The 15,969-nt window shown below is 46.2% G+C and overlaps 1 protein-coding gene across 3 annotated transcripts in view; it reads right to left on the reverse strand.

Annotated features, from left to right (window-relative positions):
• ETS1 (ETS proto-oncogene 1, transcription factor) overlaps window positions 1–15,969 on the reverse strand; it is a 126,220-nt gene that overhangs the window by 24,617 nt on the left and 85,634 nt on the right. For all 3 annotated transcript variants that reach the window (XM_019509086.1, XM_019509080.1, XM_019509070.1), the window contains 2 exons: window positions 2,586–2,705; window positions 1,461–1,661 (listed from right to left, as the gene is read on the reverse strand). In XM_019509086.1, the coding sequence (XP_019364631.1) occupies window positions 1,461–1,661; window positions 2,586–2,705 (321 nt within the window). The remainder of the gene's footprint in view (window positions 1–1,460; window positions 1,662–2,585; window positions 2,706–15,969) is intronic.

The raw sequence follows: 15,969 nt of genomic DNA on the forward strand, positions 1-15,969 counted from the left end.
ACCTTCTGCAAACCACAGGTGACAGTAAAATTAGTAATCAGTAATTAACCTCCATTTGTCAATGGGTTTCTTGGAAGGCATAAAATCCTTCACCTCTCAGTCCCCACCTCCTCCCCCTTTACTGCCACTGGAGCAACCCTGATGTCAAGGACACTCAGTCAATGCGTCAATGCAGTGGATATCTAGAAGCCCAGGGCAGGAAACAGCTCCATGACTGAACTAGATTCTGCATCATAGAGAAAAGGGTGGCTTAGAAGTGTTCAGATCTGCTCAGTGTCCCCATGTGTTTTGGGCACTTCATGGTATGTGATCAGTGCCTTGGACAGTGTCGAGGCACAGAGGCTTTTGCAGGAAGGCAGTCTCAGGGTCTCCAATGATGCATGCTGGGCAGGTATCCCTAAAGTGAAGGAGAGCTCACTAGGGTATGTGTGCATCCTGCCACCCCACGTAGTTGGGTCCCCATTCAATAAAGGAATTAAGCACATGCCAGTTCCGTTTTTGAAGAGCCAGATCCACACTCCACTGGAATCTTTCTATTGACTTTTGTAGACATTAGGTTGGACTTCAAGTCCCATTGAAGTCAAAAAGGTTTAAGTAGATACTTCTACGTTAAAACAAATGCGTTGATGCTTCACAGAGTTGTATGGGTCTGCAGCTTCTGCTTATATCTTAATTTCATAACTCAAACTCATCAGCCCTCGAGGTAGTTTACTTACTCTAAACTATCTCATCAGATCTTTTGCTATGCTCTCCATCGAGAGAATATTCAATGCCCATGAAAGCTGGTATGCAGAGACAAATAAAGATGCAATGTAATCTTCTTGGGCGTGGAACACAGAAGCTGTACAGCCCTACCCAAAAATTACCTTTTAGGGCAAGGAATCAAGAATAGTATTTTCCAGCTGCAACTAGAAATGTAAGGTGGGATTTTCAAAAGTACCACTCGGAGTCAACTGAAGGCAATGGAAAAACTCCCAGTGGGGACAAAGTTAGGCCAATACTGAGTGATTAGGAAAATCCCCCTTTTAATGTCCAAACAGACAGAATGCCCCTGTCTGCAGTGAAAACCAGCCACATCCACTGATCTTTCATGATCAGCCTGCCCTGCTCAGGAAATGCCATGGGATCTTCACTGATCACAACTATTCAGGGCTTCTATTTTAAGTCATACCTAGAAGATATCATGTCCAGAAGCCTCAAGCCAAGAGATTGATTCAAGCAAGAATATCCCCTGCTACACTGCAGATACCACTGCTTGCAGCACTCAACAACCTGAGTGGTCTACCATCCAAATATGACTTCATCTGCTGCAAAGTTTGGATGGCATCACTGCACAAAGTGCCTGTTACACTATTGCTCTTTATTGCATCCAGACTCCGAGCCATGCTCTTTGGGGGTCTCATGGGCCAGTCTGCCTCCAAGCCCCTTACTGTAACCCATTTGGTGACCCATTCAGTTACCTTTCTGCAGCATCTCCAGATGTTCCCAGAGAATATCTCCCACAAAGTCAGGTGCTAGCTCAATGAAGCAGTCCTTGCCCAGAGCGCAGAGGGCAGCTCCATTCATGCAAAACTTCTGGAAATCCACTCCTTTCAGACTGAACTCATTCACGGCCCACATCACCCAGTCTCGCACGTGAGTCTCCGTCCATTGCTGGGGGTCTACATCGGGGGTCATCAAAGAAATCCATTAATAAGCATCCACATGTTACAAAGACACCAAACCAGTGAGAAAAAAATCAGCAATTCCTATACCAACAGGTGCAGAGCCTGCAGAGCCACAGGGTTAGGAGAGACCTCCAGGGTCATCTTGTCCCAGGTGTGGAATTCACTGTTCTGAAACCGTCCAAACAGGCCTGTCCAACTTCATCTTGAAACCCTCTGATAATTGGTGTTACCCTCTCATTCCCAGCTGTAGTTGACATAGGTTTAATATGTAATAGTGGAGGTGGGGGACACACACCACAAAATGATGTTCATCCTTTAGGCCTCACTGCTCTGTTGGCTTACTGGGTGCCATTTCTGACAAAGCTTATGATGGTGTGTGCCATTAGCAAGTCCTGAACCAGTGTTTGATAATGACTGAATTCCCACAGGATTTTCTGATCTCTTTTGCTACCCTGTTCTTGAAACTCCCCAGTCTTTTCATGAGCATCATTCTTAGATAGCTAATCTAGGCCAAAGAGCACCTCATACCTCTCCTCATAGAAAAACCTGATAGTCTCCCAGCAGGTACTGTGAAATATGGCCACATCTCTTTGGGCAAAACATCCCTATGATGCCTTGAGAAGGAGCCCAGTGGAAGGGTTAGAGCTCCCTGGGGTAATGGAAAGCAGTCATATGGCACAGATGTCTCAACTTATAGGGTGGACATCATACAAGTCAACCTGCCAAACAATGCTGGATACTTCCACTTGTAGTTTCCTCCAGGCAGAGATGCCAGGGATCAAGGGAGCGCTGAGACAGGGTGACGAAATGGATAATAAATGGAACAATGTTTTTGGAGAAGAGGATGTAAGAAAATGCCTGGGCTTCCTCCTTTCTGACCCCTTTGTACAGAGGGACATAGGTGCGAGCATGTAATACCTTTGGGGATTCCCAGTCGCTGCTGCTCTTTTGCAAAGCCGCTGAAAGTGGCCTTCAGTGCCTGCGACATCATTTCTTTACTGCTCGGGGTTAACAAAGGCACATCTGCACATTCCATATCTGAAAGAAGCAGAAGAGAAAAATAAACCATTTGCTAGACTGTGCACCCTGCTAAAGGAGAAGATGGCAGTATTAGGAACTGAGTTGAACAACATGACCTGGGATCTCCCCTCACTGCTGCTCTGTAACTCTGCCCACAGAGTGTCACATGCCAATACATCACACTGATAAAGGACAGGTTAGAAGAACTGCACCACTGTCGCTGGCCAGTCTTATCTTGAAGGTATGATACCTATTTCAAGCATGTTCTTGATAAAGGGATGCTGCCAAGCTAAACAAAACGGCCCGATTCTCAGTCCACTTCATCCCAGAGGAAATCAGAAGTAACTTCAAACAAGCCAGCAGAGTTATGCCAATATTAAACCACTTTAAGAAAGGGAAAAGTTAGGTTTTTAATGTCTTTTATAAAGAAAACCCCAAGTCTATTATCTAAGCTATCATTATGCTTTAAATTTATTAAATAGCAACTCTGCTGCCATGATTGTAAAAATATATCTAACATCCTAGTCAAAGCCCAGCAAAATCAGTGCAAAGCACTCCCCTGACTTGACTTAACTCAGTTTTGGGGAATACGGCCTGACCCTGGAAAGTGCTGAGTGCCAGTACATCCCACTGAAGCATATAAGAAACTGCACATTCACAGACAAGGTCCTTTGGGTAAATCTGATATCTTTTATTAGACCAACTAAAATAGTTGGAAAAATTCTTCTTTGCAAGCTTTTGGGTACAAACACCCTTCTTCAGGCAGAGGACGCTTGCCTATGTCCTTAGACCAACGTGACTACAACCACTGCTACTGCACATTCACAGCACTTGGCAAGAACAGGACTGATTTAGACCTCAGTCCTACAAAGACTTATGCCAATGCTTATCTTTTATGCTGTGGGAGTAATAAACTCAAGTTGATGGGACTATTCAGAGCCTGTAATATTAAATTAGCTATTTAAACTTCCCAATTCAGGCTTTGCAGGAATTTCTGTGTCTTCTAGTGCCTTTGTATTCCAATATGGCTAATTCAGCTACACAGATCCTCAGCTGGCAGATCTCCCTCTGTCTTTGCTTGGTGTTGCATACATGGCCAGCACAGCACAAGTCTTCAGTAATAACATTTCATGCTTCTCTCCGAATGGAAAATGAATAAAGAATCAGCTTTCATTTTATTCCTGAGAAACTGTATTTAGTTTCTGAAGCAGGGAACCCTCATTGCAATGTCTGAGCAATAACATTTAGCAGTAAAAACCATTCTTTCCAAAAAAATGTTCAATATGTTTCAATGGTTTTCTTAGATTTTTTTTTTTTTTTTACCGTGTCTGGGCTAGAGTCAAAATATGACCTATAGCTGTTGCCCCCCAATATTAAAAGGTCTCTCTTCACTACCGAGTGATGTTGCACTTAGATCCTGGTGCTGAAGCCTATCTTTAATATCTCTTTCATTGGAAAAGGCCAACTTGTTAAAAACACGAGCAATGATGGAACAGGCTGCTGACTATACTGTGATCATATAGCCAAGCATTTTATAGGCTTTACACAGCTGGGCATAATAAGCCCTGTCTGCATCCCAGGGGCACAACAAATTAAGAGAAAGTACAGTCAGCAGAGCACATCGTACCAAAATCAGTTATGAATCCTAAAATGAGGGGAATTCTAAAGACAAGAAGGAAAGTATCATTTTCCCTCAGCGGGTTTGGCTGTTCCTACCACTCAACACCCTGTTCTGGCTTCCAGGGAAATGGAAAGAGTGGAAGAGGGGGAAATCTCAGGGAATCCTGGAAAAGGAGGTTCGTGGTAGAACACAGCATGACGAAAGCACCATAGAAAAAACGTTCAAGAAAGGAGTCAAACAAAGAGCTGGAAAATCCCAGATTAACACAGAGTTACATAATGCAAAATCCATATAGTGAAGCAACTACTGAATGAGTCACTGAGCCCGGCACAGCCGCCCCCACCAGAGACCAGGGATGTCAGGCCAAAAGTTTTGGACGCTGGAATAAATGCTGGCAATGAGTATGGCAAGAACCACTTTTTCCTTCTCCTTTCTCATTTTCTTTCTTTCTTTCTAGGATGGGGGAATGGATATGTATATTTTATTTGAAAAACAACTACTCTCACAAAAAGAAAAATCTTATGCTCTATTCATCTTTAATACATTTCCCAAACTAATTTTAGTGCAAAAGACAGTCAGCATAAAATAATCATCTCAAGGATCTAGCTTGAAATGTATTTAACTCTTTTGTAGGTGTCCAAGCACTTTGTGGACCAGTTCTGATAGGTTTTACACAGAAGGAAACTGAGGCCAGGAGAAGTGAATGACTTGCTCAGAAAATCCAGGAACAAAACTCATTGTTCCATCCAGGAAGGGCTCATTTATTGCTATATAAATGAGGAAAATGTTTCGTTTAGAAGGGTTTTTTTTCCCTCCAGCAAATACGTCTTCTCAATTTTCCCCTGAAAAAAATGTCAGAAACCAAAATGTCTTGGTTTTTTGGGTTTGTTGTTTGCAAACCAAAAAAGATTGCTGGCTTTGGAGGCCCAAAAGTCAAATATATTTCATTTGGGAGAAAACAAATTCTTTCTGACCAATTTTATTTCTTCCAATTTTAATGCCAGTTCAACCAAGATACATTGAGGTCCCGTTGACTTCACTGAGAGTTAGGCATGTGCTTAAGGGCTTTGTTTGAGTGACAGAGGAACTAAGAACATGAGTAAAATCTCCAAATGTAGCGCACACAATCATCAGGTGGTAACGTCCAGTCCCAGAGTTTGTCTAGATTTCAGCTGGGGGCCCAGAGATGAAATGGGCTGAACACACCATTGGCATTCCCACTAGCTATCCATCCGGCACAGGAATGTCAATACTAAGGAGAGAAGCAGACACTAAGAGGCCACAGTTCCATAAAGGACTCTCCTAAGTCGTACTCACTACATTTGCACAAAGTCCCACCTTTGCATGCACAGGTGGGCAGCCTTGTGGTGCCTTGCTATATGTATGCACAAACAAGGATCTGGGCGTGGGCACATGCGCTAGTTAAAAGGACTTATACGTCAATGGGATCTTCAATTTCAGATCCCTGAACGTGTAAGAAATTCATCTTCAGCAGTCAAGATGGAGCCTCCATATCAAACTGAAACAGCCACTTCTAGGGCCACATGGCATGTTACACTTAGGATGTGTTAACTGCATTTAAAACACAAGTGTCTGTGTGGTCAAGCAGTAAAACATATGCTAAGCATGATCGTATCATAACAAAGTTAGGACTTTTTGCAAGAGGATTATCTCCAGATTGTATTACCCATCATATGTACAGTTATTATTTGACTGCTCCATGGAAATAATGTGAACTTCAAGGCTGTAGTGAGGTGTGGGGGCTAGGACTGATGATACAGTTCCAGCCCTGGCATCACATCAGGGCCAATTCAAGATTGCCAGTAGTAGAGACCTGGCTTCTGTGCATCCACTGGCAGGAGCAGCCTGTCTCCTGGGCTCGGCTCCCTGTGCCGCTTTCTGCCCACTGTCAGCATGCCAGGGACAGGTATGCCAGGCTGGGCAGCACTGGGGAGCGCATAGGCTCTGAGCATGAAGGTTGCATATCCTCACAGATGTGTGTGCTGCAGTGCTCAGTGCCAGAGTCAGTATTGAGGGGAAGGGCGTGGAGGGGCACAGGCAGCTCCAACCCTGTCCAGAGTGGGCTGAGATCACAGTAAGCATCACCACGTGCCTGCTCAGAACACCTTCTACCTTTTCATACAGCACAGTAAAGCTTAAGTGTCCCTTGCAACAAGGCCTGAAGCTCCAGAGCCCAGAGTAGGCACACAAGGTCCAGACTCCTCTTTAATCCTCAGAAGCCAAACAAGCCCCTTTTACAGGCTCCATCCTTGCACTCTTGCCTTTTGCCCCAAGAAGTAAAACATGTAAAATCTGGCTCTTATGTTTAATTCCTATTCCTGTAACTCACCCTGATCAGTCATTGTGCCACTCCTTTTATTACAAATTACAAAATTCCTTACTTAGGTATGTCAGCAGAGTGCTCCAGATCTCTTCCCCCCACCCATCCCTCCACCCCAGTCCATGCGGGCTTCAAAAAGCCCAAGGTGGAACTGATCTAAGTGACATGGTTTTCTGTAAGCGCCATAGTTTAGATCAGTAGTAACAAAACTCGCACCCCCCCTTCAGTGGTGGAGGACAAATCTTAGACCAGGTCCTGCCATTTTTAAACCAGTCTGTATGTGCTGAACTTCTGTTCAGTTATGGGCGCAGATTGACTTCTAACCACTTATAACAGTAAAAGTGTAATAATGTCTTTATCTGGCTGTGGAGTTCAGGGTCTGATTTACCTCTCACAGATGCCGTGGTATAGATGGACCAGTGAGTAACTGTGATAGGAAAATCAAGACCTTCAAAAACAACATGTTTGGTAAAAAACTGCACTTTGATATTAGCTGGATTTCATTAGCAAGGGTGTGAATGAACAAGCAAGCTCCTCAGATAGGTCTACTCTATAACACCTCCTTTGAGGTAATCCTGAGAGAAAGTGGCTTGATGCCCCGTCCCTGCTTCTTCGTGTTATTTTTTAATGCTTTGCTTTCTATGCTGTGTGGACCACCCAGGCATTATCCACTCCCTTGAGCAGTCTAGTTAAATGGTAGCTTATTGCTTGCTCTCTGCCTCTGGAAGCTTGATTCAGAATTATCCTAAGAAAACTTTCTAACCATGCTTCACACTGAAACAACCTTGTAGACTCTTCAGCAAAGCATCATACAAAGGAAGGTGAGCGGGGCAATTTAGACATGCACAGTTGTGAATGCTTTCTCCATTTCTCTGCAGGGAAATGGACATCAGCAAAGGGTGTGGGCATCAATGGGGTTAACAAAACAATCACAACTTTGGGATTTTTATTTAGAAAATGTTAAGAGATAAAAAGGCAGCAGCTCTCAGCATGATCCCTGAGTTTCTAACAAACACAGTTTTGTGTTTTGAAAATGGACTCTCAAAATAACTGTAAAAACATGATTTTCAAGGGTTTTTTTCCTGCAAATTGTATTTCAAAACTGTTGGGAAGCTCTATTCAGAATCAAAGACTGATATCATGTCTTCCACTTTTTTTAATAGGATCTGTAACCATTTATTAACATCTCTTTAGAACTACTCTCAGTAAGAAGTCGGTCCTGCCAGAGTTTCAAGCCTAGCTTTCGCTGAGTGGTTTCTCTAAGTTCATTGGGAAGGTTTCCTTGTGTAAAGTTAAATGTATCTAAGGCTTTGCACCAGACAGGCGATTTGTGGGATATTTTGGGAAAGAGACTGCATTCTTTTGCCTCTTTAATCGGGCCATCCTACAGGGGAAATCGGGGTTGATTCTCCTCCCAGATCTCATAATTTAACTCTGCTGAACTCAATGGGCTTAGCCCTGACAAGCCAGGCCACGTGACTGCAGGATCAAGCTCTGTCTCCCACCAATTTCAGTACAGTGTCACTTTTGCTGTGGGCCCAGGCATTCAAAGCAGAGACCCAGGGGTCAGAGCCACCCAGCAGCAAAACCAGACTGTGGTGAAATCTCGTTTCAAGTTTTCCTTGCCAACCAAAATGTCATTTGCAAGACTTCAGTCCAATCTGCTGTTTCACCTGTGCCTCGCTTCTTCAAGTCTCTGGAGTATTTGGAAGTAGTGGGAAATGACAGATTTGGGGGGTTGCACACTGGCCTGGGAGCCAGAAGAGCCTGAGGTCTAATCCTAGAACTGACTGGCTGTGTGGCTTTGTACCACACTGCCTTCTTTGTAGTGAGATCGCACGTTTTCTGCACCGGTGCTTCCAGTGCTGGGTTCCCGCTCTCCCTTTAGGGCCCCCTGTTCTGCTGCAATGCTTATAAAAATTCACTAACTTATGGCAGCTATAACAAGAGGCCTCTGGTCAGTTGGAATGACGTCTTCATGTGCGTTTGTACAGCACCTAACACAGTGGAGTCCCAGGCTTGTAGGCAGCCCTACTACTGCATTCAAAGTATCTAATGATGACAGCAGTGTAAGCTTTAACACAGGCACAGCCCAGTAACTTTAACTGCCATGTCCTGAACGCTTTCTGCTCTGGGGTTTCCAGTTTGAAACCCATGGAGAAAAGGCTCTGGCAGGAGTAGAGGGGTGGTAGTTCCTTGGACTCCACCAGGACCCTGAGCCTTCTTTTATTGGCCTTGATGACTTGTATTGAGGCAGCACATAACAGCCCCAGTCCTGGATAAGGGCCCCATGCATTAGACGTAGCACAAACAAAGAACAAAGCAAGAGCGAGAGCTTAGGACAGGCAACAGAGTCTGAAGGCATCCGAGAGAGGTGTCCAGAGTTCACCTCCCAGCCCGTCACATGCTGTTCTGAACAGGCCTCTCATTTAGAAATTATGTGCACACGTCCATTTTTTTTTAAGGCTTAACATTTACAAACTTTAGGGATTTTGACCTTAAAATGCAAGCAACGCTGCAAGATGCCAAAACACAACCATCTGGCTGCTTCAGCACAAGAAATTCCATTTGCAAGTGCGGGGTGTGTAGGAGGGGAGGAGAATCATTTTTATCCCAAGCTTCCCCACAGAGTCAATGCCCCTTTAAAGCTCCCATTAGCTGCTCACTTTGTTTCCCATCAAAAGCTTCACTGTGTCCTTGGCCAGCCCCTGCTACTTTACACAGTAGCCTGCATGGAAATAGATGTCCAGTGGGTCAGAGTGGAGCAGGCTGACCCGGCCACCCCTGCTCCTGCCCCTCCTGTCCTTGCTCTGATGGATGAACACAAAGGTCAAGAACCCAGTGCGCTGTTGTCTCAGGTAAAAGCGAACTGTCCCTCTTCCCCCACCCTCCCACACCCCCTCAAACTCCCAAGCTAATCAAGCCAGATGCCTGGGATTCTGCCGTCTCCTTATCATGCAGAAGGCTAAGAGCTGTGAAGGGCAATGCCCTCTCTTCCACAGGCCCCCAACTCCAAACAGAAGGGTCAGCAGCAAGAAGCTCATGACTCCCCTGCAGCAGCAGCTCTTTGGCTGGACACACCAGAGTGAAGGCGCTGCTCCCCTCGCCGCCATACGTTGTGTGTACATGGTGTGCTGACAGCATGCCAGGGGGCACAAAGCACAGACTGCCCCAGCCCCAAGGAGCCTGCACAGTAAAGGAGCAACAGGCAGAAGGCAGGATGCACCAGGGAGCCGGGAAGAGGGAAAACTGGGAGGGGGTTTGCTGGCGACCCGAGTGCAGACTAGGAGGGGACTGAAGATCTCAGGGAGGCTTTGGGACACAAAGGGGCAGGGGTGTTAGGAGCACACTGGGAGATGGGATTGGACAGAGGGTGTTCGTTTGGTGTTAAACCAACCCTCCATGTTTGTGCAGGAAGAACAGGATGGCCCCTCGGGGACTGTACACCTAAGACAAGCAAGAGAAGGGAATTCATGGATCCCTACCCCGTGTACTTCCAAACCCCACCCCATCTGCCCTAAGGTGTGATCTCTGACCTAGCTGCTGTGCTGCTACACGCCTGGACCTACCTATGACTCTGAATGTAGCACTGATCGCCAAGGGCTGTATGCCCTATACAGACTTTGTGTACAACCTCAGCTCAGTGAAAGCATCTCTTGCGCTCAAAGCAGTTACAGAGAGACAGAGGGCTCACAACTCCCCAGGGGTTGCAGGGGGGCTGGACCCAATGATCTGTAAGGTCCCTTCCAGCCCCTAACATCTATGCAACTAGGACAGATTTTCACCCCAGACAGCAAACTCAGTGACTCATCCACTGCACACATTTCACCTGCATGGTAGCTGAGCAGCAAAAACAAGGAAATAGCTGATAATCTGGCAGCGGTACACAGACTTTACCAGACAGCGACTTTGGGATATTTCCTCCCAAACTTGTCCTGCCACCTGACAGACTAAGCTGTTTTTAAATAGGCTGTTTAATTCCTCCCCACAACCTCCTTATAGTGTTCAAAAGCCACAATAAGCTCAGGAGAATGATCTGGAGGATGCCAGACAAGACTGCTCCTAGCCATACTCCACACACCAAGGTAAGAGCCCTCCAGCTGTCCACGGGCAGTCTGCAATGCTCACCTGCGCAGACAGAGATGAATCCTGGGCCTGTGGCCCCTCAGACAAGCTGAGCCCACCAGTATCACCAGGAAATGCCCCTTCTTGCTCACATCTGGAGCCCCTCTGATAGCTTGTGCATTGAAAGCACTGGGCACAGTTGTTCCCTAATACTACTGAAAAGATCTCCCTTGGGGATCCTCCCAGCACAGATGCTGCAAGGGCCTTCTCTGCATCTCTCACCACCTGGCTTGCTGTTTCTTACCGACTCTCCTGCCAAACCTATTTTGCGTGCCGCGAGAGGAAGATTCAGTTCCTCTCTCGACTGTTTGGTTACGGTCTGGATTATACAGTGGTGCCTCTGTCGGTGCCTCCACAGTGCTGCAAATACATTAAGTAAACCAAGGAGACAGGTGGTGATCCAGCGCACGAGGTAAAAGCACCAAGGATGTTCCCAACTCTTGGTTCAGAAGCTGCAGACCGAAGGACCGCTCGTCCTGAGAGAATGGCAGGGAGGGCTGAGATGGAAAGGCCCTTCCCACGCCTTCTGGTTGAAAGGTCGGCTGCATCGTTACCTCAAATGACTCCATGTTCTGACCTCAGCCAAACCACTTTAATTTGTCCCAGAATGGCCTTGTCTTTCCCAAGTGCCCTCCTCATGGATGGGGCGGGGGGGCGGCAACTGCCTGGGCAAATAGCCCCAGCTGAGCCCACATGTATTGAGGCAGGATTAGGCAAAATTTGTCTGCACTTTTGAACTGTTTTCACAAGCCCAGCCTCTCACTCCCACGCAGGAAGCAGGAGCTAAACCAGCCTGTTCCAATTAGGACCCCTCCATGCTTTCAGGCCAGGGAAATGGGGCGCGGGAGAAAGCGAACAAAACGTGGGAGAAGGAAAGGGGGGAAGGAAAAGGAGTGGGGAGGGAGAAAGGGAATGGAGCTGGGAATGTGGAAGGAGGAACGAAGGGAGGAAAGCAGCACTTGAGCTACGGGAATCAGACGGTAGAGAAGCAATGGGGGAGACGGAGCAGGAGGCAAAGAAAGAATAGAAGAGCCAGGGAGCAGAGAGATTTTATCCCTTCTGGGTAGGAAGTATTAAGAAGCTCTTTTTTTCCAGAGGCACAAAGGGGACAGACATTCACCATCTCCATTCAAAATAAATACATGTTGTTTCTTTTCTTTTCTTTTCTTTTCTTTAAGTTTTTTTTCCCCTCAAAGAGGGGAAAATAAATATTCTGTGACCGGGATGAAAGCTGGGCTTCAAAAAAATAATAATAAATAAATAAAGAGAGAGGAAACTGAAACCCCACATTGCTTAGCGCTGCAAAAAGAACAACAAAGCCGGCTTTCTTCCGGCATTCAACAGCTTTCTTATGGAGATGTGTCTGCGTCTGTGTGGTGGGGGAATCTTCCTCCACATAAAGGGTTTGAAAATATCTCCCCCAAAGGCAGAGAAAAGGCCTCATTCTAAGCTTAGGCCCTTTGCAGTCCCATCAGCGGAAAAGATGGATCAATAGAGATCCTTTAAGGCTGGGGTGAGACCAGGTGTTTGATGGAAATCTCAGAGTAAGACACTGCTCCCTCCGCACTTGTTTCCCCACCTGTAAAATGGAGATGGCATTGACCTGTTGCAAGGCTGAATTCATGCTTATAAAGGTGCCTCAAGATCTCCATTCGGGAGGCCTGCTGAAGCAGCAGAGCTGTTCCTCTTACTACACTACAGCAGCTTGCACTCAAAGCAAAGCTGTTTGAAATGTATTTCCAAAATATTAACATCTCCCCACACTCCTCGTGGAAGCATCTACTGTACGGGAGAAACACACTCACCAATGCTGCCTGCTAGCACAATGCTTGAAGTCCAGCTCTGCTCTGCAGGTCTAGACTTTGGCCTTTGCTGACTGGAGGGGTTCAGGGTTGAAGGCCTCCTCTACACCAGTTTCTACAACATCCCATTCCTTTGATTCATCCTCAGGGTGTTTAATGCCTTGTGGTGACTGCTGTTCAGTACTTCAGCAGTTTGAATACTGCAGGAAGCCCTTCTGAGGCTAATATAAAGCCTGGAAGCCTAGTCACAGCAATAAAAGGGAATGTGTTCAAATTTAATAGGGAGAAGAGGGGAGGACGGAGGCTGTAGGCAATCTGGACTTCTGCTCCCTTGTTCCGACACGATAGGTCTGAAACAGGACTAGACCCTGTCTCTGTTCTAGTCACCTGCTCTCCAGAGGCGGCAGCTGGTACAGGGGACATCAGGTCACCAGATGTCATCAAGGAGGGATGCTAAACAGGCTCCTCTCTCCACGTTTTCACGCAAAGCTAATGTGCAAGTTGTCCAGATGTTCCCCTATTTGGAATCATGGGGTGGGATGTAGTTGCGGAGCAGTGAAAGCATCTCCCTATGGCTCCAGAGATGTGAGGGGGAGCCTCACTCCAGATTTGCACTAATGGTCTCCCCCAGGTCACGCCATATGTCAATAAGTATCTGGACTACTGGCTGAGGAGCCAAAGGTGATTTGGTGTTATCCTGGCAACCTGCCTCCCCTGTATGCCACTGGGTAAAGAACCATGCTAGCTCAATGGCCTGCTAGGTTTGGCAGGAACCTCTGGCCTTAGAAATTAGCTGTTAGATGGAGATCCCTGGACAAGGACACCCTTCTCCACCATGACAGCAGGGGGACAGCAACCCAGGATATCACAGAGTGAATCCCACTGACAGGACAAGAGACTAAGTCCTAAAATTGGGCATCTTCAAGAGGAGGTTGGATACATATCTGGCTGGGGTATTACGATCCCAGCACTTGTTCCTGCCCAGGGCAGGGGGTCAGACTTGATGATGTGTTCAGGTCCCTTCTGACCCTAGAAACTATGAAAATCCCCTGGTGATGCAAGCCATACACAAAAAGGAGCTTTGATACAATGCCCACTGAAACCAATGGCAAGACTCCTACTGAATCTAATTGGCCCTATCCTTGTTTAATTTCCATAGCTGGACTTCCTCTGAGTGGAACAGCAGAGACACTTAAACCAGAAACAAAAGGGGGGGCATCAAAGCAATCCTGAACATACTGAGCTTCCAGACCTGATGGGAATAAATGTCAGAATGGATTTGATACCATGTAACTGGGAAATCCCCATGGCTAGGGAAGAGGATTTTGAGTAAAAAAAATCTCCAACATTGACCCCCATCCCCCGATACCCCATTTTTATTTCTCAGTCCTATCATCTGTAAAATGGGGATAACAACTACATTCGCAGATGTGTAGTGAGGGGTAATAAGCACTTGTCAAAATGGAAACTTGGAGGAAGCAGCACTGTAGTAGGACTGTGAAAGAGATGCAGTGAGCCAAAATGGTCAGATCAGGAGTGGAACAGTCAGCTGTAATTTGGAGCTGAGGACAGTCTTAGCCTGTGCAGAGATGCACATGTATAGATTTTCATCTCAAAGGCTGGAGCCAGTGCAGTCCACAGAGAGGGATAGTTCAGCCACCATTGGAACGTAGCCACCTCTGGAGCAGGACGGCAGTTTGACAGCACTTAGGAAAACTATGGAAATAATTCTGCACGGGGCATGAGAAGAATCTTCCATCTCGATGAAGCAATAGGGGAGCTGAGGACCGGTCTGCAGGGAAAACTGCAGTGGTTTAGTTAAAACAATTTCGTCAACTCAGTCAACCCTCCCCCCCCAACAGAGGCAAACACCCTGAAAGCAATATAAGCAATAGGTTATGTTGTTTTAGATTTAATACCACTTACACACGAGCCATTTCTTAACACTTGAAGAATGTCTGTATACAATCTTGCACTGGTTGAGTTGTCTAGGTTTAACTAAAGCACTGTAAACCAATGCAAGTCAGCATGCAGGCAAGCCCCAGATCAGTACTCTGATGGTCCAGACTGGAAAGCTGTTAGGATGCTGGAGTCTACAGGTTTACTCCCATAAATCTCCTCATACCTACACCACTCCTGTTTAGAAATCAGACCATGCCATTTAAATGACTAAAACTCAATTTCACTTCTACTTCCTGTTAGCACAGTACAAGTGTTCTACAAATTAGGAAAGTCCCTTCTAAGGTAAATTGAGGTCTTTCATTTTTGGGTTTCTTTTCCTTAAATCCTTCTCGCAGTGACAGGAAAGCATTCCCGAATGAACTCGGCATTCTCCTTTGTGACAGGCCTCCCCTGTGATAATCAGCTCTAATCCCCACTAACTGCTTTACTAAATTGCTCTAATCCATGTGCACACAGACATGTGTGTGTGCGTGCGCACAAACACCCACATATTCACACACGGCCCCTTAAAGGATAAACTAACCTGATCACAGGGTGGGGTCAGCAAAGCCTGTAATAGATACCAAGCCCAGGCTAAAAGGTAATCAAGTGAACATAGTGAAAGGGATGCAAAAGGGAGAGAAGCCTGCATGCAGGCAAAACTCATCCATGTGTAAGCTGCTAGGTGCCAACGCTTCAGTGCAAAGAGCCATGGCTCCACACAAGGGGCAAAGATGCAGCTCTGATTCAAAGAGTGTAAGTCCCAGAGGCCAAGCTGAACTGTCAACAGTTTTCAAAGAAACCCTCCAAAATCCAGTGATGATCCTATTGAATAAAGGCAACCAAATAGTCATTTGCCTCTTGGAATCAGATCCAAAGAATTATGAAATGCTCAAGCCTACATTAAACAGGACAGATTCATTCATCTAGAAATTGCAACCTAGGGAGTGTGATTTGAGTGACAATTTGTCCAATGATGATATATACCTGTATAGTTGTCACAGTCACTTCTATCCCCTTTGCTTTTATATAATTGTACAAACTGAGCATCTTTGCAGTACTGCTTCCTCCTTCCAACAGAGAAGTATAATACCATGAAGCTTTCAAAGTAATTTGTTGTTGGCACACTGTAGATTTCAGCAGGCAAACAGTTGTTGCTGGATGCCTTGTTCCCAGGAATCAATGTAATAGTTTTCCGCAAATCTTCTAATGCAGGGGTTCCCAACCACCGGGCCATGGCGGGTTGGCTGTGGGGTTCATGGCACGAGCCCCCCCACTCAGAGCCCTGTCCATCCGCCTGGATGAGCAGCTTCCAGGGTCACTTCTGAGCTTCTGGGGTTAAAGCTGGGCAGTGAGGGAGCCCTAGGAGGGAGGCAGCAGGCTCTGCATGCCCTGTCCGGCTCCCGCCAGGCCCCGGTAAAAAAAAAAAAAAAAAAAGGTTGGGAACCACTG

This window comes from Gavialis gangeticus, unplaced genomic scaffold (assembly GCF_001723915.1).
Source record: "Gavialis gangeticus isolate Ggan-Ray unplaced genomic scaffold, GavGan_comp1, whole genome shotgun sequence".
Taxonomy (NCBI): domain Eukaryota; kingdom Metazoa; phylum Chordata; order Crocodylia; family Gavialidae; genus Gavialis; species Gavialis gangeticus.